Source organism: Penaeus chinensis, chromosome 7 (assembly GCF_019202785.1).
Source record: "Penaeus chinensis breed Huanghai No. 1 chromosome 7, ASM1920278v2, whole genome shotgun sequence".
Classification (NCBI taxonomy): domain Eukaryota; kingdom Metazoa; phylum Arthropoda; class Malacostraca; order Decapoda; family Penaeidae; genus Penaeus; species Penaeus chinensis.
In genome coordinates this window covers 2,280,696-2,308,195 of record NC_061825.1, presented here as the reverse complement: position 1 = coordinate 2,308,195, position 27,500 = coordinate 2,280,696, and the positions used below count along the sequence as shown (strand labels likewise).

Here is a 27,500-nt window from a genome sequence, read left to right as displayed (position 1 = left end):
CCAAATCCTATATTCTTTTATTTATATCAGTCATTTTCATATGTATCAACAGTTTCAAACATCTTGTTACTTATTTTCTAATCCCTATGATACCATCTATTCCCTTTAAATGGATTTGCTATCAGAGCCATTATTATTTATTGTGAATTTGCAGTAACTGCAAAGACCTCTCTGCATGCTGAACTAGATATTCACAAGTTTAGCCAACTTCTGTTAATACTTCTGATGTTTACTACTGTACCATCTCATTCTATGAACAAAACACCAACTCCAAAATCCTACAAAGGGTGATACTACAACTGAAATGGCTATATCTGCAATTCCTACTTTAGAGGAGGCCTGTATTCATTTCCATATCATGGCTTCATTCAGTCAAAAAAATTGGGATTCACTGTAGTTCCTCATGATGCTCACACTGTTGAATATTATCTCTCTAGTCCAATATTCATTTAAGTATTCATATTTTAAATACTAAGCCTCAATTTGGTTTGATCTGATTGGAGCTCTAAGATAACAAAGTACCAACACAGGGTCACATACAAACACAGTGTTTATAGAAATACCTGGAATTAACCCAATGCCACCAGGAAAATGCTGTGCACTTTTAATTTTTTATTTGATGAAATGTCTCTGCACATAGATTGCTTTGCTAGTGCTTAGCCAAAGGAGTCAATGAGCGGACCATGTGACCTTACCTAATTTTACCTTTTCTTTGAACTGGCAGGAAAAACATTTCATTTACTAATGCTATGAATACCAATGGTGTTATTATTATTATAGACATTATAATTACTATAATGTTATTGATATTAATAACAGCAATATAAGATATGATAAAATATTTTTGAAAATCAAGGAAAAGGGTAAACAGGAGAGACAGGCAGAACTTGTAATTAGCTCATTGGTGACTTAGTACCTGCCATGCCCAGCGGCAATGGGTTAACACTACAGAAGCATCTACATCTGAATTCTTTAAATATTATATATATATATATTGCTTCAGATTTTCAGCACTACTTCACAAGATTATAGTATTCCAAGTGTATCAAAACTACACTGACACATGCAAAGGTAGGGAGAGCCCTACTACTTTTTTACTTCTTGACTGAAAAGCTTCAAAAAGAAAAAACATTACTGACACCTTCCACATATTAGTAAATAGACATACAAATGTCAAAAATACCATACATATAAACAAATTGATACTGGTTGCAGCTGAAGATGTTCTATTAAGAAACAGGAAATATCAAGCCTTCAGAACCAACCCTCTGCCTATCATCCCCTACCCACCAAAAGCTAAGACTATAAAAAACTCTTATATTTAACCACCGTACCATAGTATGTATTTCTGAGTGTATGCTCTGAGGTGTTTCTTGAGATGACTTGGCCAGGCTTCTTCCACTAAAGGGTGTGGAGTACAAGGGAGGTCCCCAAGGCATCTTTTTCAGTGATCCCATTATGTTACCATTACTTCTGTTCTCCTTTACATCTTCATCAACCTCACCACTTATCTGTTAATAGAAAAGGGAAAATATAGATGTAATACCATATATATTCACAATTTTACATTCTAACCGATCAATTTCTCATTACATGCAGACAATTTTCTCGTATAGATATCTAGAGCTAAAACTGAATGTCAGAAAAATAATAACTATTTGCATTTTTACTCTGACTAGTTTATCTAAATTCTTGTCTAAATTTCATAGCAATTACCTCATGGTCTGCCTGTGTTGTTACAGAAGTCAGTTCTTCTCTTAGGCATATCAGCTGTTGCTCCAAATTGGTCTTTTCATCTTTCAGAACCTACAATTCACACAATAATAGAAGAGCATAAATTAGAAATATGCATAAGAGAATTATTACATCTAACTCTGTTTGGGATAGAATAATTGAGCAAATCATATTAAGTACATCATTGCCCATAAAAACACTCTTTCATGACAAGGTATTCAGGACTACTTTATTTTATTTTATGACTCTCTAAGCATGAAAAACTACTGAACATGAATTAATCCATACAATTTCTACCCAGGTTTTGATCTTACAGAATACTTTCCCAAAAAGAACATTAATTTCTGCAAACAAAATTTTAAGCAATGTTCTATCATGGTTAAAAAGCCTTAAGAAAATCCTAATCCTCACACTTTTTACTCTTCAATAAATACTTAAACAGGCCATAAATTGCCATTACAAATAAATAGTACTGCACCAAACATCATTAACTATGTATTATTCATACCATGCCCGTCGGATTTGGGTTAAGTGTCAGTAAATCAATTCACAATAACTTCTAACTGTAGATTTCCTAAAGTGTGCTAACCTCCAACATTTATCCTTACCTCAATGACTCTCTTGAGATCCTTCACCGTATCCTCAAGGTCCCGCACGATGGTACCCTGACTTTGGGCCTGTAACTTCCAACTTGAGAGTTTCTCCATCAAGGTTGCCACCTGTGTCTTGTGCTCAGCTACGAGTTGAGCTTCTTGGGTTGCACGCCCTTCAGCCTCCTCTTGTGCAGCATTTACCTAAAATTGTTGTTATATTCTAAAATTTGTTTGGAAGATTTAGCAGTAATGGCAAAGGCCTTCAGGGATGCAAATGTATGTTCAAGCAAGCTATGGGTAATGTGTATGTTCTTTCTTATTGTCATCAACCAGAGTCATCAACACCACAATCTCTGTAATATCAACAATGATAATAAAAAAATATATAAATTCACAATAATAATCATTATATATTTCTTGCTGTTAGTCTGGAGACAACTGATTACAGTTATCACAATTAGAATAAATAAATAAAAAAAATCATAAAATAAGTTAATTAAAAATAAAGTATTAATAATGATAATTGCTACAATAATAGTACTGACAAACAGCAATATAAACAATCAATACTATAATTATAAATAACAATGATAACAATAAAAACAATAGCTCTAAAATAATAACAATAATAATAAAATAAATAATATTAACAACAATAACAGTAATAGTAATATTAATAATAAAAATAGTAATAATAATCATTATAATAATAATAACAACATTAACAATGATGATGATAATGATGATGATAATAATAATAATAATAATAATAATAATAATAATAATAATAACAATATTGGTAACAACAATAATAATAATAAAAATAGCAATAACAATAACAATAACACCAACAACAAAACAACAAAAATAATAACAATTATAATAATAATAATAAAAAACAATAACAATACTGATAATAACAAGAATAATAACAATAACAATAAAGATAATGGTAATAATAGTAATAATATAAATAATACTGACAGTCATGATGGTTACTGCTATTGTTGTTGTTGTTGATGTAAATGATGATATCAAAAAAAAAAAAAATAATAATAACAATAACAATAACAATAATAATAATAATAATAAGAACAAGAACAAGAAGAAAAAGAATTACAACAATAATAATAATGATAATATTTTTTTCTGAATATCTATATCAACATAAACATATTGATAATATGAACATTACTAAAATTTATTAATAATAACAATGATAGTAATTATCATTAAAATTATTATTATTAGAATAAATATAATATCAATAATAGTAACAATAAGGAAAACAGTAATATTAACAAAAATAGTAATAATAATAATAATAATAATAATAATAATAATAATAATAATAATAATAATAATAATAATAATAATAATAATAAATAATAATAATAACAACAACAACAACAATAATAATAGTAATATTGACAATGACAGTGACTATGATAATGATAATGATAAAAAAATAAATAAATGAATAAATTTAATAATAATTACTAACAATAACAATAACATTATAATCATAATAATAATAATAACAACAACAACAACAACAACAACAACAATAATAATAATACAAATAATAATAATAATAATAATAATAATAATAACAATACAAATAATAATATTAAAAATAGTAATAATAAAGATAACAATAGTAATAATAATAATAATAATAAAGATAACAATAATAACAACAACAACAACAACAATAAAAATAACTATATTAAAAAAAATAATAATAATAATGATACTAATAAAAATAATAATAATAAAAACATCAACAACAACAACAATAATAATAATGATAATAGTAATTCCAATAAAAATATCAATAACAAAAATAATAACAACAACAACAATAATAATAATAACAATAAAAATATAATCATAATAATATTAATAATAATAATTATAATAATAATAATAATAATAATAATAATAATCATCATAGCCATAACACTAATAATGACAATGACTATAATAATAATGAAAATTATAACATGAATAAAAAAATAATAATAATAACAAGAACAATAAAAAAATATTATTATCATTATAACAACAACATCAATAATAATAATAATTACAATGTGAAAAATAATAATTACAATAATGAGAATAATAATAATGATAACAATAACAATAATAATAATAATAAAAATACTACTGCTATAATATTAGTTATCATTATCAACACAAAAACAATTTTAATTATAATGATGATAATACCAACAATAACTGCAACAAAAATAATAATAACAACAATAACAGAAATAATAAGAATTGTATTAGAATAGTAAGAGTGATGATGATGATAATATATAACAACAACAGTAATAACAATCATAATAGTAACAATTATAATAACAACACTAATAATGACATTACTACTACAATAATGATAATGATGGTAATAACAATACTAATAAATCTTATACAATAAAGATAACAGTAACAATCAATAACAATAACAATATTAATAACAACAACAATAACAACAATAAGAATGATAATAATAATGATATTTTTTATAATAACAATTATAACAATAATAATAATACAATAATGATGATAATAAGAGTAAACATAATAAAAAAAATAATAATGAAACTAATTCTACTAATATCAAGGATGATAACAATAGTAATAATAAGCATAGTTACAATTAAATAGACATTATTGATAGAAATAGCAACAACAACAATTATAAAAAACAATAACGATAACTATATTAATAATAGCAAAAACAAGAATATAATAATGTCACTGCTACTATTACTACTAGTACTACTACTACCACTACTAATAATGACAATAATAATATTACTTTAATAATAATAATAATTATAATTATAATTATTATTATCATCATCATTATTACTATTATTATTATTACTGTTGTAATTATCATTATCATAACAACAATGGTAATAATAATAATAATAATAATAATAATAATAAAAATAATAATAACAACAATAACAACAACAACAATAATAATAATAATGGTAATATTATAACTATAATAACTAACAATAATATTAATAACTAATAATGGTAAAAATCAGGGTTGATGATGATGATGATGACAGTATTAAAAACAATAGTAATAGTAAGGAAAACAACAACAATAAAAATAACAATCATTATCATTTTCATTATCATTATTATAATAACAATAACAATAACAATAGTAACAACAGTGATAATGTCAATAATGTTAATGAAAACAATAAAAACAAAACCAGAAATAATATATAACAAAAACAGTAACAATGATAGTGATGACAATGACAATGATAACAGCAATAATAATAATAACAATAATAATAATAATAATAATAATAATAATGATAATAATGATAATAATGATAATAATAATAATAATAATAATAATAATAATAATAATAACAATAATAATAATAATAATAATAACAATAACAACAACAACAACAATAAAAATAACCGTAAAAATGAGTGCCATTCTTTGAGATCTGTGTTGTCCACTATCACTCCACTTTAAACAATGAATATGATTTCAGGCGTAAAATGTAAGCGAAACGAGCGAGCGGACGGAGGAAACGCATGCAGAATTATAATATAGATAATAGCAATAATAGAAAAAATAGCAATAACAATAGCTATGATAACAGTAACAACAATAACTAGATCGAAAAAAAAAACACAGGAATTATCATAATAATGATAATTACAGAAAAATATAAAATAAAATAATAAAAATAACAAGAACCATCATTTTTTTTTTCACTGTTATTACTGTTATCACAGTAATAGTTATAGCAATATGGTAATTACTATTATTATTATGATGATGAATATTATGATGATAAAGACGTTAACAGCAAAAATGATCATAACGATTATCATAATTTCAATGGTAAGGGTAATCATTTTCAGTATTAACATCAAACGAACTGTAAAATAAGCACTAAAGTGAATTCGCTCAGAATAAATATACCATTTCCGGTTGGCAAACGCTCTCTCAATGATAGTTGCCTAGAAACATTGCCATGTAATATTTAGAGAGCGTGAACTTGAATAAAACCTACATAAACACACGCACACGCACACGCGCACATACACACGCGCGCGCACGCACGCACACACACACACACACACACACACACACACACACACACACACACACACACACACACACACACACACACACACACACACACACACACACACACGCGCACGCACGCACGCACGCACGCACGCACACACGCACGCACACACGCACACGCACACGCGCACACGCACACGCACACACACACGCACACACGCACACGCACACGCACACGCGCACGCACTCGCACGCACACACCACGCACGCACGCACATATGTTGTGCCACTAGAACGGACTTGTTTCCATTTCTCGTAGAATGATAGCATCCTGATCAAAATCAACTGTGTTCCAAGTACCTGCGCCACAAGATCTTCGAGCCTGGCAGCAAGTTCCTGGTTGTCCTTCTCCAAGTGGCCCAGCCGGCCGAGAAGACGCCCCTTCTCTTCGCGTTCCATGTCGAGGTGGTTTCGAAACTCTTCAATCTCGGTTTCCATCCGGCGCGCTCCCGCCAGCTGGTGCTGCACGCTGCTCGTAGAACACAAGTATATTTGTTATCATGAAAAATAATCAATATAAGAACGTCATGGTTAGTGTCTGATAACTATCTTAACGTAATGGTTATATCTGTAAGTGCTTACCAAAACACTTCATATCTTCTAGAGAGAAGATCAATAATGTGTTATAAAAGTAACTTGAGATATGAAAACACATGTCCTTGACGCAAAAAGTGTTTGCAAGCGATAAGATGCTGACCAAAGTCGGAGATTATCTCGGCACGACTTCAGGTGAAAAAAAGTCGCTGGCACAACTGATAATAGTGGCGTTATCCTTTCGCAAGATGTCAATAAGATTCGTTACTTACTTTGCCGAATATCTATCTTGATTTTCCCGCTTACTTTGGCGTTACTGTCACACACTCAATTACCTGGTCAAACTGCCCATCACACTTACCTGTTGAGTGCCTGTTCAAGCTGTGTACATTGTTCCCTGAGTGACGTGTTGAGGTCCTCGGCGTTTGTGAGATGGGTGGTGAGCTCGGCGTTTTCCCCAGTGAGGCGGCGGTTCGTGTGCTCCAGCTCCAGCACTTCCTGCTGCAGCTCACCCGGGTCCCTGAGGAGAAGGCAAGATCAACAACTGCAAGAACATTGTGGAGATCTATTTTTCGTCTATTATTTCGGACAGATTTTATTGATAGAAGCTAATAAAAAGATACGTGAAACAGCACAAAGAGATAATTTCCACAACGGTCTATTTCTCGTACCAAATATCCCTGGCTCTAAAATGACCCGGTTTTAAAACCCAAAGACTTCCATTTGTGGAAGCACACATAAGTTGTTATTCTTAATCAAACTTGATGGGTTTGGAGTGAGAAACTTGCAGCAAATGAAACGAATAATGGCTTGGCTAGAGGTAAATTTTTATGACCAAAACGAATATAGTAGGATGCTACAAGAATCAAATTTGATCGATGGTTTAGCGGCCACGAAATGAATTAAGTCAGTGTATTTTGCTGGCATAGTAAGCACATGTCATCAAGTATTTTTGAAAATTACACTTACCCTCACTACTATGATGATTGCACTTAGTTCTCTACAGAGTTTCTTAAATTCCACCATAATAAAAATAATTATCCTCTTTATCAAGCATTGACGCTACCCCCCCCCCCCCCAAGGGGAATGCGCCCCACAGTTTGCAAACCACTGACTGAAACTATTCCTTTATTTTCTACAGGCTCGAACTTGCACTGGGATGGTGGCAAAAACACCCATCCTTTCCGTAACCCTACATTCTTGCATTATCCTCAACAGCCAGTTGTGTGCGCGTTAGCTTGTATATGGACTTTGGGATGTCTGTTCTCTCACAACTAGCCAGTTATCATTGTCTACTCTCTCACAACTTCTAGCCAGTTATCACTGTCTACTCTCTCACAAATTCTAGCCAGTTATCACTGTCTACTCTCTCCACACTTCTAGCCAGTTATCACTGTCTACTCTCTCACAACTTCTAGCCAGTTATCACTGTCTACTCTTCTCACAACTTCTAGCCAGTTATCATTGTCTACTCTCTCACAACTTCTAGCCAGTTATCACTGTCTACTCTCTCACAAATTCTAGCCAGTTATCACTGTCTACTCTCTCCACACTTCTAGCCAGTTATCACTGTCTACTCTCTCACAACTTCTAGCCAGTTATCACTGTCTACTCTTCTCACAACTTCTAGCCAGTTATCATTGTCTACTCTCTCACAACTTCTAGCCAGTTATCACTGTCTACTCTCTCACAAATTCTAGCCAGTTATCACTGTCTACTCTCTCCACACTTCTAGCCAGTTATCACTGTCTACTCTCTCACAACTTCTAGCCAGTTATCACTGTCTACTCTCTCACAACTTCTAGCCAGTTATCATTGTCTACTCTCTCACAACTTCTAGCCAGTTATCACTGTCTACTCTCTCACAAATTCTAGCCAGTTATCACTGTCTACTCTCTCCACACTTCTAGCCAGTTATCACTGTCTACTCTCTCACAAATTCTAGCCAGTTATCACTGTCTACTCTCTCCACACTTCTAGCCAGTTATCACTGTCTACTCTCTCACAACTTCTAGCCAGTTATCACTGTCTACTCTTCTCACAACTTCTAGCCAGTTATCATTGTCTACTCTCTCACAACTTCTAGCCAGTTATCACTGTCTACTCTCTCACAAATTCTAGCCAGTTATCACTGTCTACTCTCTCCACACTTCTAGCCAGTTATCACTGTCTACTCTCTCACAACTTCTAGCCAGTTATCACTGTCTACTCTCTCACAACTTCTAGCCAGTTATCACTGTCTACTCTCTCACAACTTCTAGCCAGTTATCACTGTCTACTCTCTCACAACTTCTAGCCAGTTATCACTGTCTACTCTTCTCCCAACTTCTAGCCAGTTATCACTGTCTACTCTTCTCCCAACTTCTAGCCAGTTATCACTGTCTACTCTCTCCTCACTTCTAGCCAGTTATCACTGTCTACTCTTCTCCCAACTTCTAGCCAGTTATCACTGTCTACTCTCTCCACACTTCTAGCCAGTTATCACTGTCTACTCTTCTCCCAACTTCTAGCCAGTTATCACTGTCTACTCTCTCCCAACTTCTAGCCAGTTATCACTGTCTACTCTCTCCCAATTTCTAGCCAGTTATCATTGTCTACTCCTCCTAATCAATAACTATATTTCTACTTTTCCGAACCTCAGTACTGTTACTACTAATTCTACTTCAACTACTTTCCTGATTTTCTTAATGATAATCTCCGTATCCTATTAACATTATAATATCGCCACCGTCTCCCTCTCTCTTTTTCTCTTACCTTCTCACTTTCCGTAGTTTTTTCTCCTTTTTTGCTTCTCCCTCTCCCTTTTTCCTCCTACACCTTTCCCTTCCTTTTTCTCCTTTCAGATCCTTTCTCTCTCTTTTCCTCCCGCCCTTTATTTCCCGTCATTTTTCTCCTTACTTGCCTCTACCCTCTCCCTTTCCCTCCTTTATCTCCCGTCATTTCTCTTTTTATTCTTCCTCTCCCTTTTCCTCCCTCATTTCCCATCATCTTCGTTTTATATTCTCCCTCTTCCTTTTCCTCCCACCCCTCATTTCCCGTCATCTTTTCTCCTCCTTCGCTTCTCTTACCAAGAAGCCTAACATAGACGAGCAACACCGCAAAAAAAGGTAAAAATCACTCACGGTCTGTGCGTGCCCGCTTCATCCTCCAGGCTTCCAAAGGTGTAATTGAGGCCTGAGTGATCCGCCAGCTGAGGTACATGGTTTGCCTTTTCACCAGTGCCCCTGCCAGTCAAACGTTCACCGTTATATTTCCGTCACATAAATAAAAGTCACCCATAACAAATTTCATTTTGGTAGATTTAATGGGGGAAAAATTCAGAGAAAGCTGTACTCTATTAAACTTGGGGCAACGAATATCCTAAATTGCGTTGAAGCAATCAAGAGCAAAAGCATCGTTAATACTTCAAGACAAGGCTCAATACTGACGACCTGAAATTATTGAACTACATTAGACCGCAAGAAGACCAATCCACTTACCGAAAACTGGTGTTGTCGACGTTATTGTTATTGTTTGCATTCTGATTGAAGATGAAGGAGGGAGCAGGAGAGATGGGAGAGGGAGGGCGAGACATGACCAACGTGTCGCCCGGCACTGGTCCACTGCTCCCCGGCGGTCGCAGCCACGGCAACAACGTACTCCTTCTGCAAAGGTTGATAAGACATATATACTATATTTCAGGGCTTTTTATGTTTATTTTAATCCCGAAGGAATATGTCTAGATCCTGATTAAAAAATCTAGAATCACCTTCTTCAAGATAGCGAGACGATATTTTAGATTTAGTTAGTTGTGGAAAGCGTTGCATAAAGTATATTGTAGCAATTTTGGGGGACTGCAGAAATGTTTTACGCATTATTTCCTTCTCGTAGTTTTGGTAATAACTATCCATTGCCAACATTTTCCAAACGTAGAAATAGAAGTTATTGCCAAATATTAGTTAAATAAAAATAACGAGGGAGAGTCGGTCAAGTATACAGTGTTTAATAGACGTATACAAAAGACAGCAAGTATATGAACTTTGAAATGCCAATATATTTGTTTGTCTTTTCCTTTCTTTCTTCTTTCGCCAGGCTTTAGCTCAGGCCGCATATTTTGACCAATGAAGATGAGACACCTCTTACTTTATTAGAAAAAAGTGTATTGGAGTTTCCGTCTCCTTTTGTTCTTTCTTATTTTTTATTTCATTTTTTTTTTTTTTACCGTATGAAGCTGGGCGAGTTTCCATGGTACACCCATCGGATCTTTTTCTTCGATATCGAATAATCACGCACAATGGTGGCAATAAAACCGTTTATATTTGATATCATGAGAAGATGTCATAAACAGACCCCCGTTTGTCAGAACTCAAGCGGAATATCTCCAAACATGCGAGTATTACAACAGGGAAACAAACACTTTTATTTATACAAATTCACCGAAGTATGGAACAAAATGAGACGAGTCCCATCTCCAGAGTATTACAAAAAGCAGCCCGAGCTAGGGCAGGCGGTCATCCATTTTTACTTCGTAAATTGGTTTTCTAATATCAGGGATATCGAGCAAATCCACATTTCTGTGAATGGCGTATATCAGTGTATTTGTATGGCATACACACTTTTCCTTGTTGCCACTCCCTCCTATGAAAGAACTGTACTGATAAAACTGGACAGAAAGATGTAACAAATACACATTATAATTACTTTTAACTTCTAATATGAACCGCACTGAAACCTACACGTTATATAAAACAAATCACATACCTGGATACCTGGTTACTTAAAACTCCATCAATATCATCATTTGACAGCTTGCTGATAAACGCCATGTCTAGGTAAACCTGCCGGCACCATATTACGGATTATCTAATCACCGTATTTAGATAGGTAATCTTTAGAACTTCCTTAAGCCGTGGGTTAACTACCCTTAATCTAGACCCTAAGGCAAGGATTATCAAGTATTTGTATTCATGATAGTACCTTTGTGAGTTATTTAGGGGTAATTTTGTAATTAAATGGGGAAATGATACTCTATTATAGACGCGTTTCATAACGTGACTTTTGCATATCAAACTGATGAATAAATATTAATTTTAAATCGTGAGCGAGCACGGTTGACTGGTTGACATCATAAACAACAGGACGGGAATTATGGTAATCACTTATTTTTTTGGGGTTCTCCGATGTCTTGCCTCTTCATCGTGTGTGTCATTCCTTCTCGTTGAACCAGTAAGCCCAAAATCACGAAACTTTAGAGAGAACATAGAAGTTGTGTCATTTCATGCTGCTGTCTGCGTTTTGAATCCTGCCCCTGGACGCGCGTTAGTATGGGTAAGAAAATAATAATGAAAACAATGAAAATAATAATAAACATGAAAACAATAATAATAAAAATGAAAACAATAACAATAACAATCACAATGATGATGATGATGATGATAACAACAACAACAACAACAACAATAATAATAATAATAATAATAACAACAACAACAACAACAATAAAAATAACACTGATAATAATAATGACAATAACAATATCAATGATAAAACAAAAAATCGAAAGTGGTTTCAGGGACCAGTTTTAATAGGTAAATTTCGGACCAGATAACGAAATGGGTAGAGGAACCGAGGCTTTACTCCATTCTTCATCACAACATGAGGATGATAAGAATACGTTCTCAAAGACAAGGCAGATGATGTATTTTTTTATGATATCAGTTACTATCAAAGAATGGCATCAATCATTATTTAAGTATTAATAAACTGAGCCGACTGTCATCATCATGTTCGGCGTTAATGTACATGGCTTCGTCATTATAATCTTACGGATAATTCACCTTCCTGAACAAGCCGTGACCTTTCCCACATAATTAACATTTCCATGAACCCAATAATCTTGTACTCCATAAGATTAGTACAAAGAAAAATGAACAATAGTGCTTACTGCCATGTTTTAAAAAAATTACACAGTTTTACGAATTATAAGAATATTAATAAACATTTAATGTCACAGAACCTTTCGATGATTAACCGTCGTAACATAACAATAGTTACTGATTTTGAAATTAACATGAAATTTTTCTGTCTGTTATATTCAAGAGTAAGTCAAGCAACACATCCCTCCTAGTACTTGGCTTGATACCCCCCCCCCCTACCCCCCAATTTGCCATGACAAACGCAGTGAATCGTGTTGTTAATAAAGCCTCTGTTATCTGATGGAGTCCGAGACACATGGCCTCGGGCGTGAAAATTAATTATCCGAGAGCTGCGAAAGATCCAAAACAAGGCAAAACATCTGAACCATCTAGCAACATTAAACGGCTTCCAGAGGAAACACCGACTGTATATGAAGGGAAGAAAAAAAAAAAAAAAAAAAAAAAAAAAAATGGAAATTGAAATCATATTGCGTGAAACTAATTATATGACAGTGTATTCAAATAATTCAAGGCCAAACCTTCGGCTTATTACTGGAATTACCGTTGTTTTTCATGGCGTGCCCGAGGGAGAAAGAATAGAGCAAAGCACACGCTGTAATCTATAATCAACATGGAATGGCTTGCTGTCAAATAGCCATGAAATTGGCAATACGCGTTGAGGGATTGTGTTTCGGACACAGCAGTCGGCGCTGGCACTTCACAGACTGACAGCGCTGAGTCATCAACTTGGACAACAAACACCTACAAAACAAAACAATAAAAAGCAATCTGTAGAGCTCATCGTTCGAATAATCACGAACAATGGTGGCAATAAAACCGTTCATATTTGATATCATGAGAAGATGTCTTAAACAGACCCCCGTTTGTCAGGACTCAAGCGGAAATATGCCCAAGATATCAAAGAGGCGGATGTTAACTTTGCTCGCGAAGTCAAATAAACAGTTAAAAGGAATGTTACGGCAACCAACAGATGCTGCGCTGGCTTGGAGCAGATCAGGCTTCAAGTAAAGAGCTAAAACTGTGTTCATAATCTCGAAATCTGTAATTACATATACATTTTTACATATAATGAATGTGTGTGTGTGTGTGTGTGTGTGTGTGTGTGTGTGTGTGTGTGTGTGTGTGTGTGTGTGTGTGTGTGTGTGTGTGTGTGTGTGTGTGTGTGTGTGAGCGCGCGCGCCTTTGCCTGTGCAGGAAGTGCATAGAAATAGGAAGAAAATGCAAAATGTAAGCATATGAAAATAAAATCAAGAGTGCACGCCATTCGCATGAGTCGCGTGACCCAGAATGCCTGCCAAAACGTTTACTGCAGCTACAATTACCGCTAACAGCCTGCAAGAAAATGAGTAGACACTACTACTCAGTACCAACGCCCAACATGCAATATCCTTCAGGATGACTGCAGGCCGCTGAGTGTGCATATTAATACATCGAGGCAGTCCACCCCGACTGTTATTTTCAAAACTATGTAAATATCATTACAAACTTTAATATTCATACTACAAATAACTATTTACACGTTCTTCTTCTGATAATTGTCAACAGATGAAGCTTATTAGTTATTATAAAGGAAGACCGAACGAACTCCAATGGACAATGCAAGAGGAAATTATAAAATTATAAATACCAATAGTTTTCGTTTATAATGGATTAGTGTTGACGACTAGTGTATAAAAGCAAAATCGACAATCAACGCTTTCATTAAAACACCGCAGCTGGCAGCTAGTGTCACGAAAATAGTCACACCAATTAAGGAATATGATGCACGAAGTGACAAACGCTGTGACATGCTGGGGCGGTTCATACTGCAATTATATATGGGGCAATTACGGGGCGACACTTGAATGGCAATAATACTGATAACATATAATACAAGAGCGGTCTCTAAATACTATATCTGTTCAATCTATTCCGCACAAAAGGTTATTCTCAACGGTGAAAGGTGTAACAGAAACATGGCCACAAGCATAAGCCAAACGTACTATGACGTAATTAAGAAAAAGCGCACATATATTTAAACCCGTGCATACGCATACGCAATATAGATTCTAAAATGCTTCTTTATTCAACCCTCCTGTACAGACAAATGCAAGTAGGAAAAACAGGGATATCTATATAAATCTTACTAACAACACAAACCCCCCAAAAAAGTACAAAACAAGGAAGGTGCAATAAAACTACTAGAAGGTCATTATGCGCAAAAGTTGGATCCCACCTCATTACCGTTGCGTAATCTGAAACATCAGCAAGGCAACGGGCTCAGTAAGCACTACTATTTTTTTTTTTTTTTGCAGATGCACTTTCTCCCATAGTTTTTAGAGTCGGGCTTTTGTGAGGTAACACTGAACTGCGCAGGTATGCAGGCGGATGTGTCACTTCTTACAGCCACCTGCTTAAAGCTTATTCACAAACGAGCTGTTCTGAAGTTGTGCTCAACGTATTTGAAAGCATTTTGATGGCTTTTTATGCACGGGTTCCGACTTTAGTGTTTACGATGCTTAATATGTTTGCGCAAGGTAAGGGAAACATATAATCTTCCTACGTTTGAATAACAGTCTAAACAGGCAGCGATTGCATATACTGATAATCATAACACTCACAATATCTGATAAACCGATGTTCTGCTTATACTTATGCTTATACTTATACAGAGTCTCTATTGGTATGATTCGTTATACAAAGTCGTCTGCTGGTAGACTATAGGATCTGCTACAAGCAGGGTCTATTCTCAGGCAATAAATTAATGGAAAAAAAATCACACCTTGAAGCTGAAAGATAATAACCTATCAACCAGAACTGCAACGCAAGCCAACCCTGACAGCTACATCATCAATGCCTAAAATAGACTTGTTAGTGCCGACGATTTGCACCCATTAACTCGAAGTAAGAAACACCACTAAGAACAAATACATGGGTGTATTCGCGAAGCATAAGCCGCATACTTTCCACTTTGCACAGAACCAGTCATACTTTATAATTCATCGCCTCTTAACCCGTATCTTGTCAGTTTGCCACATGCACAAGCCACATATTATTGACCACAATGCTATTCAATCCTGCCAGCCGCTGCGCTGTACTCAAAACACTATATATAATCGAGATATTAAAAAGGTTAATGGCGATAATAATGCAGCGAAGAAGAGCAGCAGGGGAGTGATTTGATTATAAATTCTGATTAAGGAAAGGAAAAACGCAATTAGCGAGCACTTCACTGCAAGTAATCAGAGAAACAATCACGCGCCGGGCACAATCACGGGTCACTGTGTCACGTAAACGGTAGACGGAGAGATTGCATTGTCATGCAAGTGTGCAACAACTCTTAAATGATACGCCCCGAACCCATGCACCTACTCATTTTACAATTTTCGGTCTCTGATTACGATACGTTTCCCATTCTTGCTATTGTGCGAAACTAACAGCTGAGAGCTCAGGAGAGACTCACTTGAAATGAACGCTTTCAAAGAGCGTGCGAGGCTACGGCTGAGATTCACGGATGATTAGGGGCAAGAGCAGAGGAAGAGTAGATAATATGCGAAGGAAAAGAGTGAGACATCATTTACAAGGAAAGGAAAGGAAACGAAGAGGCGAAAAGTTAAAGGATTGACAAGACACGAAATGTCCAAGGGAGTGAGGAAGGAGTTACGCACCATTAAAGGGTAGAGACACAGCTAATAGGAAGCAAGAGGAAAGTATCTACAACCACCGAGTAACAGGGAAAGGCGTCTGGGAAAAAAAGGTAAAGGGAATGGGAAGCAGAGGAAGAGAGTGTGTAGAGTTACTGGAATCGATAAGCCAGGCTGGTTTACTGTGTCGAAAGAGAAACATCATAAAGGCGATTCATAATTAAGGATGAAAAAGAGACAGATGAATGAAGACCTGCGTGTGAATGGGGCGGAGCATGCAGGCAAAAATTGAGAGCGTGGAAAGAAGACTGAATGATTTCGGTGATGACGTAAATGAAGTAGAGCTTCGTTATAAGAACAGTTTATGCAAAGTCATTACGCACTCATCTCCTCTGCAGAGTCAACATGGCACGTGCGTGACCCCCAACGCTAAAAACAGAGAGGTCGCGAGTCATCCGAGTTGCCGCATGTCACTAGACTCCACTTTCACTAAATACAAGTCTACAGAAGTTACAACAATTTTATCAAAGGTTTTGTGACTGTTATCGGTGAATACTATGTTTTTCGTCAACCGTATCAAGAGAAAATATTATATAAAAATGTGCAATCGAGTGTGGTTGCCAACTAGGAGAAAAAACTAGCAGGTTTGTTTTCCCCCTACATCCATCTCTTTAATGTATGTATCTCCTTAATCTGTTTATATTCTAAAACACGGGCGTCTGGGATATGGTAGGCAATGATGTGGATACCCTGACACCTGCCACAACCAATTACTTAACTAAATACACTATATACTATTTAGTTAAATCCTTGTTATATATCCTTCTACAACAATAAGTCTTATCCTTCCTGAAACTTACTTTGCAAAAAGATAAATGACCTCAATACCATTATAAATCTCTATAGCAAAAAAAAATACTCCGGCTTTCCTGAGCCCTTTGTCTTCTACTTTTTATGCCGCGAATTCAATGGTTCAAAGGATCAAACGCCATGCAAAATAAAAAAAAAAAAAAAAAAATAAAAAAAAAATAATAATAATAAGACAATTTTATCGCAGGCAAATCTTTACAAATAAGCACCCCCGCTTTTTATAAAGTAATGGGATAACAAAAGAATAAAACATCAGCCCCTACTGCCAGTCGTTCAACCGCCATTACCGAGTGTGAACGCTGTGTGGTAATAAACCGCACCCAGAACGAAGATAATTCCGCAACCCGGGGCTATAAAGACGGCAAAGCAATAAGGTTGCAACGAACTACAAAAACAACGAGATTGACTGATTGATTGAGAATGCAAGTAGGCAAGGAGACGAGAAATTGAAAAAAAAAAATAGACGAAGAGAATTAATGAGAAGCCAGGAGAAAGAATAGAAGTGAGGAGAAAGAAGAGAAGCGAAGAAAATTGAATAGAAGTGGATAGGAGTGAAGAGAAGTGAAGAGAAATGAGAAGCGAGGAGATAAGAGGAAAAGAGGGAAGAAAGGGTAGCTTCGGGGAAGGGGAGGAAGCGGAACACGAACAAAGATTTTTTTTCTTTCTAAACACACACAACTAACGTCAGAGACACATATTAAAGATATATCATAAACGTACATTATTCTTTCTATGTTTGTTTATGTGTGTGTGGGGGGGAGAAATGGCCTTCACGCAATGTAGAGATTTCATTTGTAAATATCACAGTATATATGGGGGTTATGATCTCCCTCTAAGTTATACGTCAGAACCGCGATGAAAGGTTCGCTAGTCCTGCTCTTTATTCCGTCACAAACCAAAATGTCACTTAAAACAACGTGTTCGTAACAGCCAACATCATTTTGCAGTTATGGATGCAGGCCACCTGTCGGTGGGCTCTGAGTAACTTGCTTATTCAAGCATCGGTAGAGCTGACCTGTATTTGTATTAATATAGCTAGTGTGCATAGCATGCGAGCAAGAATCATGAATTCTAAATGCGTACGATTTCAGGGTTGATTACAAAGCGGAAGAACTTCTCGTTTAGCACTTCCGTGTCCTCTCTGAGAAGGTCAGTATCAAGAGATCAATATCAGCACAAATTACTAAGCTAGGATAACCTTTCAAACAAGGGAATGTTTAAAATAGTCGCCATTATGTAATGTTTTCACCCGGAAATAGTCGGTCAACACAGCCAACAATGGCAAGACGCGGTCACTCCTTGCGCTGTACATTACGTACACAGGATCGTGGAAGCACCGAGATGGAAGCGAGAGAGGATGGGTCTACTGAGCTCACAATCCCTATTCATACAGGGAGAGTCATGCAGTCGGTGAATGACGATTGGGCATGGCACTCTAAGGTATTGACCTTTGAAATGTGTACTTTGTTGTGCATTTTGAGACATTACAGTTTCTCATATTATAGTCTGACAATTAGCACCTATTGGTCATTTTTTTTAAAGTAATGGTATGACTAATATTAAAAAAGTGCTACGAAATCGCGTACACGATCACTCACAGCACGAAAAGTACCGCAGGAGAAATGAGGAAAAGGGGCCGTCTAGGTGCAGCGGCACACGTTACTTAAATGCAAGGGTCAGGGACAAACAACCAAGGGTATGGCTGAAAGAAGAAAAAAAAAAAAGGTTTAATATTCGGCGCTAGCACGACGTAAAGAATAGGAACATATGATCAGTCACGGCCCAGGTATCCCACAAAGAGACTTATGACGTATCGGCATAAAACATTTGACTCGCCGCCACCCTATCTCGTAAAGAGGTGGAGAGCACGTTTCTCCTCCACCTTTTAATAAAATATGATTTTCTGCCCATTGTTTCGCCACCTACTTTGCGTTTTTTCCCCTTCTTTCTTTTTTTACCCGAGCAGCGCTTGAGTTCCGCCATCTTCCACAGTTCACTCATGCAGGCCATCCCTCCCCGCTCCCCGCCCACCCCAGTGTCACCTACTCCCCTCCTACTGCAGGCCAGTCCCTCCTCCCATACCCGGCCTGCCATCCCAGCACACAAGTCGGCGAGAAAGAGCCCAGCGGCAGGCACCAGTCACGGGCCACTATAAAGGAGATGTACCTTTCTCGCTCTCATTATTCATGGTGTAAAGTAAGTCTTCTTCGGCTACTTCATATTTCATGGCTGGCGCGAAAGGTCTGGCGACTCTAGACGAGATTATGAAGCCGCCCTGTACTAATAATTATGTTTTCAAATTTCACATCAACTAAAATAAGTTCCAACAGCAACATTCTGAAAAATAAATGAGATTGAATAACGAGATATAAGCATCTAACCAAAGCAACCTTCAACTTTCGTTCAGTTTCTCATCGAAGAGGTATGTATTAACACTGAACAACTTTAAACATTAAACATGTACCAATATTTATCAATTCATGTTTCACCAGAAGAGTACAATCCCTATTCCATTGCAGTATAGAAAACAAATATTTCAAACTTTCCTCACTTAGAAAATAAATGCTAAATTAACCTGTTCGTAATATCAACCTAAATTAATTATTTTTGTCCAGCCTAGTTGTATATTTGAGCGAAATTTCAGAAGAAAATAGACCATTAGTATCATTTGCGATAAAATTCAGTACCGACTGCTAATGGACTTTTCTTATTATACGCAACGGGGTTCAGCGCGTTCATACGGTAAAATCTATTTCGCGTGATTCCTGTTTATCATCCATTGTTTCTAGGCATACATTAATGGACTGAATGAAATCAATAAAGCCGTAAAGACAATAACCTGTTCTAAACCTGCACGGAAAAAAAAAATCATAATTCAAGGGATTCAATCGAAAGGCCATTTAATGACACTTCCCAATACGACTCGGTCTCCTTCCACGTCGTTTCTCTCGTGTCAGCATAACACTATCAATATGCTAAAAAAATATAATAAAAAAACTGATGCATTGTTGCGAAAAACAAAAGTGCATACCTTAGAGGCAAAGTCGGCTATTGTCCTCCACTGGGCTTTCTTCTTGACCTGCGGGTCTCACTGCAATCTCACTTTCTTCACTGTTACTTTGGGGTAATTCCTTTTCACTTATTTTCATCCTCGAGTATACGTTTTCATTTCCAAACTGCTTTTGCACGTAAAATCTCATAACTGGACGCTTCTTCACTCACAAATTCGAGGATATTGAACACAATTATACTGTATTCGAGAAAATATCCAAGTGAAATATCACTTTACTTCCATGTTCGCCATCACAAGACAACCTCCACCACCACACCAAACTTCACCTTATCAAAACAAAAGTTCCGAAAAGCGCCTGATACAACCGCCTCAACTGACCTCGTAACTCAGTAGGAATACAAGCATGCCTCCCTCCCCCTATCCCCGAGCCTGGTGACGTTCAGGCGTAGCTACACAATAAACACGTTGTTCGCCTTTAACTGCGAGCCGAGGATACCTTGGGGCCTCCGCACCGTCACCTACCTACAGGCGGCGAGTGGGACTGCGAGTAACCGTAGTAACCTAACTTCGCCTTCGAGTCCTCCTTTTGCCTTACTTTATATAGCATTCGTTACGCGGTTGGTCATAATTACTGCTCACTTTCTAGGCCAGGGATGTCAGAAACAAACAAGAAGTCAATAATAACAAAATGAGAACAGAACGTCAATTCCGAGAATCAAATGGACATCTTTGAATCGCGTGAATGAAACAATGCAGGGAGCTGACTCACAACACCAACATCAGAAAAAAAAAAATCCACACAAACGTTAGTTTCCTAAGACCAAGTAAGGGGAATAGTAAGGGACAGGAGAGCCAGGTAGATGAAGGGAAGCGGGGAGAGGAAGGAAGAGAGGGGGAGGGGGGGGGGGCAACAGGTGGACGCTGGGGAAAGAGAGAGGACGAGAGCTAAGTCGACTGTATGATATAGGAGAGTTGTTCAAGTGGATAATTTGAAGTGTTTAGGAGGATAATTGGATAATGGAAAGTGGTCGAGTGCATAATGGGCAGTGTTCAGGTGGATAATGGGAAGTGGTCGGGTGAATAATGGGAAGTGTTCGGGTGGATAATGGAAAGTGGTCGGGTGGATAATGGAAAGTGGTCGGGTGGATAATGGGAAGTGTTCGAGTGGATAAAGGGAAGTGGTCGGGTGGAGAAAGGGAAGTGGTCGGGTGGAGAAAGGGAAGTGTTCGGGTGGATAATGGAAAGTGGTCGGGTGGATAATGGGAAGTGTTCGAGTGGATAAAGGGAAGTGGTCGGGTGGAGAAAGGGAAGTGTTCGAGTGGATAATGGGAAGTGTTCGAGTGGATAAGGGGAAGTGGTCGGGTGGAGAAAGGGAAGTGTTCGAGTGGATAATGGGAAGTGTTCGTGTGGATAATGGGAAGTGTTCGTGTGGATAAAGGGAAGTGTTCGTGTGGATAAAGGGAAGTGTTCGTGTGGATAATGGAAAGTGTTCGTGTGGATAAAGGGAAGCGTTCAAGTGGATAATAAGAAGTGTTCGGGTGGATAATGGGCAGTGTTCGAATGGATAAAGGGAAGTGTTCAGGTGGATAAAGGGAAGTGTTCAGGTGGATAAAGGGAAGTGTTCAGGTGGATAAAGGGAAGTGTTCAGGTGGATAAAGGGAAATGTTCGGGTGGAGAAGTGTTCACACACAAAGATAATGGGGAATGTTCGGATAACTAATGGGAAATAAGCAAGTAGATTAACAAATGTGTCCAGGAAGGTGTTCAAGGAGGCAAGAGAACGAGCTCAAGCAGATAGATAACAGGCGGCCAAGCAGATAAGGAAGATTACAAAGTGGCTACTATTACTGCATTACCTGGGTGGGATATCCAAGATCAATGTCGTCTTCAATCAGAATAATCTACTGCGTAAGAATGGTAAGCACAGAGTTCATATAAATTAGCGAATCAACTGCTTTCAAAGGACGAAGAGCGTGACTGCAGCGACTAGTTAGTATATTAAGCTTGGCATGCGCTGAGAGATTTATGAAAGAGAAAAGGAGGGAGGGAAGCTAAGGGGGGGGGAAGGAGGGAGAGGGGGAAAGAGGGAGAGGGAGAAGGAGGGAGGGAGGGAGAGAAGAGGGAGAGGGAGAGGGAGAAGGAGGGAGAGGGAGAAGGAGGGAGAGGGAGAAGGAGGGAGAGGGAGAAGGAGGGAGAGGGAGAGAGATGAGGGAGAGGGAGAAGGAGGGAGGGAGGGAGAGAAGAGGGAGAGGGAGAAGGAGGGAGAGAGGGGGAGAGAGAGGGAGAGAGGGGGAGAGGGAGAGAGGAGGAGAGGGGGAGGGAGGGAGGGATAGAGAGAGAGGGAGAAGGAGGGAGAAGGAGGGAGGAGGAGGAAGAGGGAGAGGGAGAAGGAGAGGGAGAGAGAGGAGGAGAGGAAGGAGGGAGGGGAGGGGAGGGGAGGGGAGGGGAGGGGAGAGAGAGAGAGAGTGAGAAAGTGAGAGAGTGAGAGAGTGAGAGAGAGAGAGAGAGAGAGAGAGAGAGAGAGAGAGAGAGAGAGAGAGAGAGTGATATATATAAATATATATACATATATATACATATACAAATATATACATATATATACATACATACATATATATACATATACATATATATACATACATACATATATATGCATACATACATACATATATATACATACATACATATATATACATATACATATATATACATACATACATATATATGCATACATACATACATATATATACATATACATATATATGCATACATATATATGCATACATACATATACATACATACATTTATATACATACATACATATATATACATATATATACATATATATACATATATACATATATATACATACATACATATATACACATACATACATATATATACATACATACATATATATACATACATACATATATATACATACATACATATATATACATACATACATATATATACATACATACTTATATATACATACATACTTATATATACATACATATATACATACATATATATACATACATACATACACATGCATACATATATATACATACATACATATACATATATACATGCATATACATATATACATGCAGATACATATATACATACATATACATACATACATATATACATACATATACATATATACATATATACATATATATACATACATATACATATACATATATACATATATATACATACATATACATATATACATATATATACATACATATACATATATACATATATATACATACATATATACATACATATACATATACACATACATATATACATACATATACATATACATATACACATACATATATACATACATATACATATATATATATACATACATATACTTATGCATATATACATACATATACATATATATACACATACATATACATATACATATGCACACATATATTTACATATATGTATGTGTATATATATATATATATATATATATATATATATATATATGTATATGCACACACACACACACACACACACACACACACACACACACACACACACACACACACACACATTGTTTTAATTATATATATACATATATTTACATACATGTATATGTGTATAAACATATACATATATGTAAATATATACATGTATACACAAACACACACTCACATATATATACACACACACACACATATATATATATACACACACACACACACATACACACACGTGTATATATATGTATATATATACACATGCATACAAACATACATTACATACATACACACACACATTACAGATATACATACACACATTACATGCATACATACGTACATACATACATATTCATTCATATATACATACATACATATGTAAACGGAGAGGTTGTGAAAACATTTCTTAACGAAGCTGGCTAAAATCAAATGAGAAACGCCAGCTGGTCCATGGCAGCCATGAAAGTAAAGCACATAATAAGAGGGAAAGTCTCGCGTCAGCTGAAGCCCTACGGTGCACTATAACATATCACTATCCAGTAATTCGAACTCTACTGTACCGTACTTGCAGTTGTTTCTACGCCTCGAACAAAGAAAAAACAAAACAAGGTCACCTTCGTTAAAGTTGCCTCGCCAAAACAACATTCCATGCGACCATCATTTTGTTTACTTCCTGTTATCTACAGGTGGCAGAGGGAGAGGCGTGTCCAGTCGCGCAGCTGCCGTTGGTGGGGGTGGCGACCTAGCAACAACGGCCGGGACGGAAAAGCAACCGGGCTACAATAATACGTGTTCTTTGTTTACTCTCTGGTTTAGTTCGCACAGATTAGATAGAGAGGCGATCAAGTGACGACGTTATTTTCTCCACTTACAAATAAGCCTATGTCATGCCCGGTCGCCACAGCCGTCTTTAACAAGAATGGCATTCTGTAAGTGATTACTAATTCATACTATTTTTTCCTTATTCCTAGTGCCATATTCTGCTTGGTAATTCCCGGTTGTCAGATAAATTCTACAGGCGGCAAAGTTAAAAACTAGAGCAATATTTATTGAATTCAGAGCAGCCTCTGAGTAATCAAATGTCACAAGATGGATGCGCATTCTGATATCATTAAAAGTCAATTTCAGCACACATTTCTTTTAAAGGTCCCAAGGGTCTTTTCAGTAGTAGTTTGATATGGCAGGCAGTTTATCCAGTTATTTCAAATAACACTCGATCGAAAAAGTTAACCGAAGCCATAGAACACCTTCACCGGCCTAAGTAACGGACTCCATCATCCTGCAGTAAAGGGCATGTTCTCTTCACCAACTTCACTAACGTTGGCCACCCTGCGACGGGGAATGGCGTGTCGCGCGCATGTTGCTGCGCTACCTGCTCAGTCGCCTGCAGCTGCCCTTGTGACCCTACGAGGTCGGTCACGGCAGTGATATGCAATTCCATATCGCAGTATTATGCGTAGGAAATGTGTCGGCCGTCCATCGATCGCAATACTCTAAAATGAAAATGTAATACCTTTTTTTTTTCTAAAACAAACCAAAATAACAATAACAGGAGATGATTTAACCTCATGCAACATGGCGCTAAGCTCTTCAGACGTGACAAAACGGTAAACTTAAAACATGAGCTTACAACATAGCTAAGCAGGTTACTGACAATCTCAGCACGACTAAATAACATCTGTCGTTTGCGAAATAATTGGGGTTTTTTTTTTACCAAAAATAATGTGAAAATCAAAGTCCTCTAATAATGCTCGATTAACACGTCAGAGTTTTATTAAACTGATGTCCATCAAATTGTTTTCAGTTCCTTTATCCTACACATCTATAAAACCTTCCCATCACTACATTATATCTCCCCTCGGATTGCCAAACAGCATATGCCACAATTATTAAAGGTCAGATAAGATATGGAAATCCAGTACTTAAAGACAAAACGTTAATTTCAAACTACCACCTTACAACAGGAAAAAATGTAAAAAATACCCAATTCTCACAAGAGAACCCGAGGAATGTTCATGAAGACGTTAGAAATGGCTCGTACGTGTGCGACGCCGAAAGTTAAGAAAACTTCGACTTCGTGGCACCTTATTGAAATGTGCATTTAATCTCGAATGCATGAAGTATAATAGCAAAAAAATAAAATTCGGCATCGACAGTCATATGGATGATTAGAAAATATTAATTATATTGAAACGGTTTTCTGTCAAACTCTGAAAGTTACATAAAACTTTCCTGTTTCATACGCCCAAAAATATGATGCTCAGGCACTGATGCATGTATAAGGAAAATTTTCACCAATTTATTGAATGTAACTGTATTATGGATTAGTGAAAGGGAGGAATAAACAGGCAATGTGCATCTCAAAACCAGTCGGATATAATTTATTCGGTTAACGTTTCGTACACACACAAAAACAATACGATGACGCAAACTGAAGACCGTGTTATCTTCAAAATGCTTGACCCGAAGAGAAAACACATTCACTCATTCTCTCTCGTACGCTCTCTGTCCCTCTTCTCTGCCTTCCCTTCCTCTCTCCCTCCTTTCCTTTCTCTCCCCCCTAGCCCATCCCCCCCCGACCTTCCATTTCTTCCCCCGTCAGTACCCCCCCCCCCCAAACACACACACATACAGGTCTTTCCTTATAATCCTCCTCCTCTCTCTAAATATACGGGCTCATTTACACAATCACAGGTCTGTAAACATAATAAATACATTCAATATTTCAAAAACCATTATGCATTAAATACTTCACACTACGTATTAAGCCTAAATTCAGTATCAAACAATCCAGCTGCAAGATCAAAACGCGCCGAATAAAGGAACAGGTTTAAGGACTAAGGCAGGGTCCAGTTGCGCTCTTCAACATGCTGAATGCACCTTGGAGTCACAAGGACGGGCACTTAGATGCTGGAGACGGAGCGACAACAATGTCAGGGACATTCAAGACGGAGAGCATGGTATGGTAGGCGTGGCAGGGGGAAGCTTAAGAAAACAGATGTTCTATAGGGATAGTCGAGAATATATGAGAGGAGTGACGAAATATGGTAAAAAAAAAAAATAATAATAAATAAATAAATAAATAAAATTAAATCAAAATGTGCTGAAAGGTGTGCATACAAAATTGAAAAAAAAATACTGAATACTTAAGACAACGTAATCAGAATTTCATTAATTAAAACAGTCATTAATTCAACATGCAAATGTTGCAACACAAAAAGTACTGCGTCTTTCATTAAAACAAGCGAAGTAAGAGATTGTTAATGAAGTGAAAAAGTTCAAAAGGCAGACACTGAAGAAGGACCGCGCCCCGGCCTTGGTTGTCAGGAAACGTGATATGAGAGGAAGCTTAATAGGAATGTATGGCGATGTGCAACAAGAACAGAACAAAGCATATTGATAAGAAAATAATGATTGGGCTTGACGCCTTTCGAGAAGGCAAAACGATGCGATGCAAAAGTACCAAACGAGCTCAAATGAGAATCAAATCGTGGCGTGGACGAAGAAAAAAGAAAAGCAGGTTTGATAAAAGGCGTTCAGTCTCAACAAGAACCTT

At 36.6% G+C, this 27,500-nt stretch overlaps 1 protein-coding gene across 1 annotated transcript in view; it reads right to left on the bottom strand.

Moving 5' to 3' along the window:
* LOC125027286 overlaps positions 1-27,500 on the bottom strand; it is a 359,951-nt gene that overhangs the window by 299,405 nt on the left and 33,046 nt on the right. Inside the window, exons 5-11 of the mRNA XM_047616260.1 lie at positions 10,494-10,658; positions 10,137-10,238; positions 7,376-7,534; positions 6,781-6,949; positions 2,343-2,528; positions 1,717-1,806; positions 1,335-1,511 (exon numbers count right to left, since the gene is read on the bottom strand). Coding sequence (XP_047472216.1) covers positions 1,335-1,511; positions 1,717-1,806; positions 2,343-2,528; positions 6,781-6,949; positions 7,376-7,534; positions 10,137-10,238; positions 10,494-10,658 — 1,048 coding nt within the window. The remainder of the gene's footprint in view (positions 1-1,334; positions 1,512-1,716; positions 1,807-2,342; positions 2,529-6,780; positions 6,950-7,375; positions 7,535-10,136; positions 10,239-10,493; positions 10,659-27,500) is intronic.